The sequence below is a fragment of the Trichechus manatus genome, unplaced genomic scaffold (assembly GCF_000243295.1).
Source record: "Trichechus manatus latirostris isolate Lorelei unplaced genomic scaffold, TriManLat1.0 scaffold00062, whole genome shotgun sequence".
NCBI lineage: Eukaryota > Metazoa > Chordata > Mammalia > Sirenia > Trichechidae > Trichechus > Trichechus manatus.
In genome coordinates, this window is record NW_004443998.1 from 4,032,320 (window position 1) to 4,034,610 (window position 2,291).

Below are 2,291 nucleotides of genomic sequence, written 5' to 3' on the forward strand. Positions count from 1 at the left end.
TGCTCCTTGGAAACCATGTGGGGCAGTTCTGCCCTGTCTGTAGGGTCGCTGTGAGTCGGAATCAACTCTATGGCCGCGGGTTTGTTTTTGTTTTTTTGGTGAGGAGCCTGTTTTCATGGGTCTCTTGCCAGTCTTAGAGGTAGCTGTGGAGTGTTTTCCCGTGTTAAGCCGTCGTTGGGACTCTGCTGACTGCCGCGCGTTTTCTTTGATCAGTGTTAGGACGGCATACCGTGTTTCCTCCACATCCAAGTCTTTAAGTATGTTTTAAAAATTTATGTTTAAATTTCTCTGAAATCAGAAGGTGTTTTTTGATAGTTACACGTAATGTAAAATCCTTCCCCTTCCCAAACAGATAGTAAACCAAAGGTCCACTGAGTTGATGGGGTCTGCAGAATCGAGGCAGTAAGGTGTATGTGTTGGAGACTGGAGATTTCGTCTGATGAGGATATGGTGGTGATACGCTTCCTTTAGAGGCAAGCTTGTTGCCTCTGGAACATTCGGTGAAGAAAACGGGTTGTTTACCAGCGGCTTTAGCTCTCGTGCTGTCCTGCGGGGTGGGGGAGGCCTCTAGCCCCAGAGTAGGGTGTCATGTTTTTTTTGATGATGACACTTAGTAAAAAAAAATATATTTTACCTTTTGACCAAATACACTTGTACATACCCTGAACCAAACCCACTGCTGTCAAGTCGATTCCGACTCATAGCAGCCCTGTAGGACAGGGTAGAACTGCCCCAGAGGGTTTTCAAGGCTGTGATCTTTACGGAAGCAGATCGTCACATCTTTCTTCTGCCACTCACTCACTCACTCACTCACTCACTCACTCACTCACTCACTCACACTCACACACTTTCACACACACACACACACACACACAGAATGTTTCATGAATTTACTGTGTTTGATGCACTCTGATATATTTCCTATCGCATTAAAAAAAAAAAAATGCTGGCCTCAGCCCACTCAATTGATTTCCCTAAGCATTAGATCTCAGTTGATTTCTCAGCTCACTGATGGGTCACAGCCCACCCTTTGAAAAACTGCTCTACAGAGTTGATTAACCAGGGAGGAGAAAGGCTGCGTTCGTACAGGTACCGTGCAGCTTCCTGTAGCCTGTGTGAAGCGGTAAAATAAAAGGTTGATGAAGCGCCAGTAAGTTAATAAGATAAAATACCGTAACAGGTGGCTGCTTGCCGAAAGGCTGGAGGTTCAGGTGTACCCACGGGCACCTTGGCAGGAAGGCCTGGCGATCTACTTCTGAAAAATCAGCCATGGAAAACCCTGTGCAGCACAGTTCTGACACACACGGGGTCGCCATGAGTCAGAGCTGACTGGATGGCAACTGGGGAAAGTGTTGTCCAGGAGTTAAAACTCCTGCTGATGATCCAGCAGTTCCTTTCTTTGAGTTTAGTAAGATGGTCAAAGGCAGCCACCGACCAGCCTCTCCTCACTGTGAGGCCGGGGGAAGCTTTTGTGGTCGGGTTGGGTTTTTAAAGTGGAAGCTGAGGCTGAGATCTGCGGACAGCAGGCGGCCTCCGGCCAGAGCACAGCCAGGGAGGCTAACAGGCTGCCGCCCACGGCGGAGTTCAAGGTTTAGGTGAAGACCAGAAGGGAGGGCGCCTGCGTGGCTGCTGGTGAAGCCCAGCTAGGTGATTGGCCTTCAGTCCCTTCCTCCCTAGCGCTAACCGCCGGCTGGCATACCTAGCAACGTGTCCTTCAGCATCGACAAGGAGACTGAAGTGCATTCTCCGGCGGAAGAAAGGGGGCAGTTCTAACCAAATGTATATGAAAACACATTCTATCCTGGAACATTTAAGGAAAAACGGGTCCTAGATGGTGAACTGGAGCCACTGTGGTGTTTAAAGTTTTCGGTCTGGGTTTTGAAGCGTGATGGACTTGTTTCCGTGTTTACAGAATCTTGTGGAAGAAGAACGAAGTTGCCGACTACGAAGCCACAGCGTTTTCCATCTTTTATAACAACACCCTCTTCCTGTTCCTGGTCATTGTTGCTTCCTTCTTCATCCTGAAGAACTTCAACCCCACGCTGTATCCTTCTGATGGCTAAGTACCTGTTTTCAGAGGTCTGCAAACAGTCGTTCTCTTGCATTTGACCTGTCGGGGGGTTTTAGTCGAGAGAAAAACCGCACTGGGATCAGTCCTTTGAACGGCACTGTGGTCTTGCGGGAGGTTTCTGGACGTTTAAAATACGGGGTTTAGGTTTGGGGCCTACTGTTTTTTAAATTTATCACTTATGGCTTTATGATGGATAACAAGTACCATAAAGCAGTCTTAT

The 2,291-nt window shown here is 48.0% G+C and overlaps 1 protein-coding gene across 1 annotated transcript in view; it reads left to right on the forward strand.

Moving 5' to 3' along the window:
- Positions 1-2,291, forward strand: part of SSR3 (signal sequence receptor subunit 3) — a 17,472-nt gene that overhangs the window by 10,652 nt on the left and 4,529 nt on the right. The window contains exon 2 of the mRNA XM_023733841.1: positions 1,895-2,044. Coding sequence (XP_023589609.1) covers positions 1,895-2,044 — 150 coding nt within the window. The remainder of the gene's footprint in view (positions 1-1,894; positions 2,045-2,291) is intronic.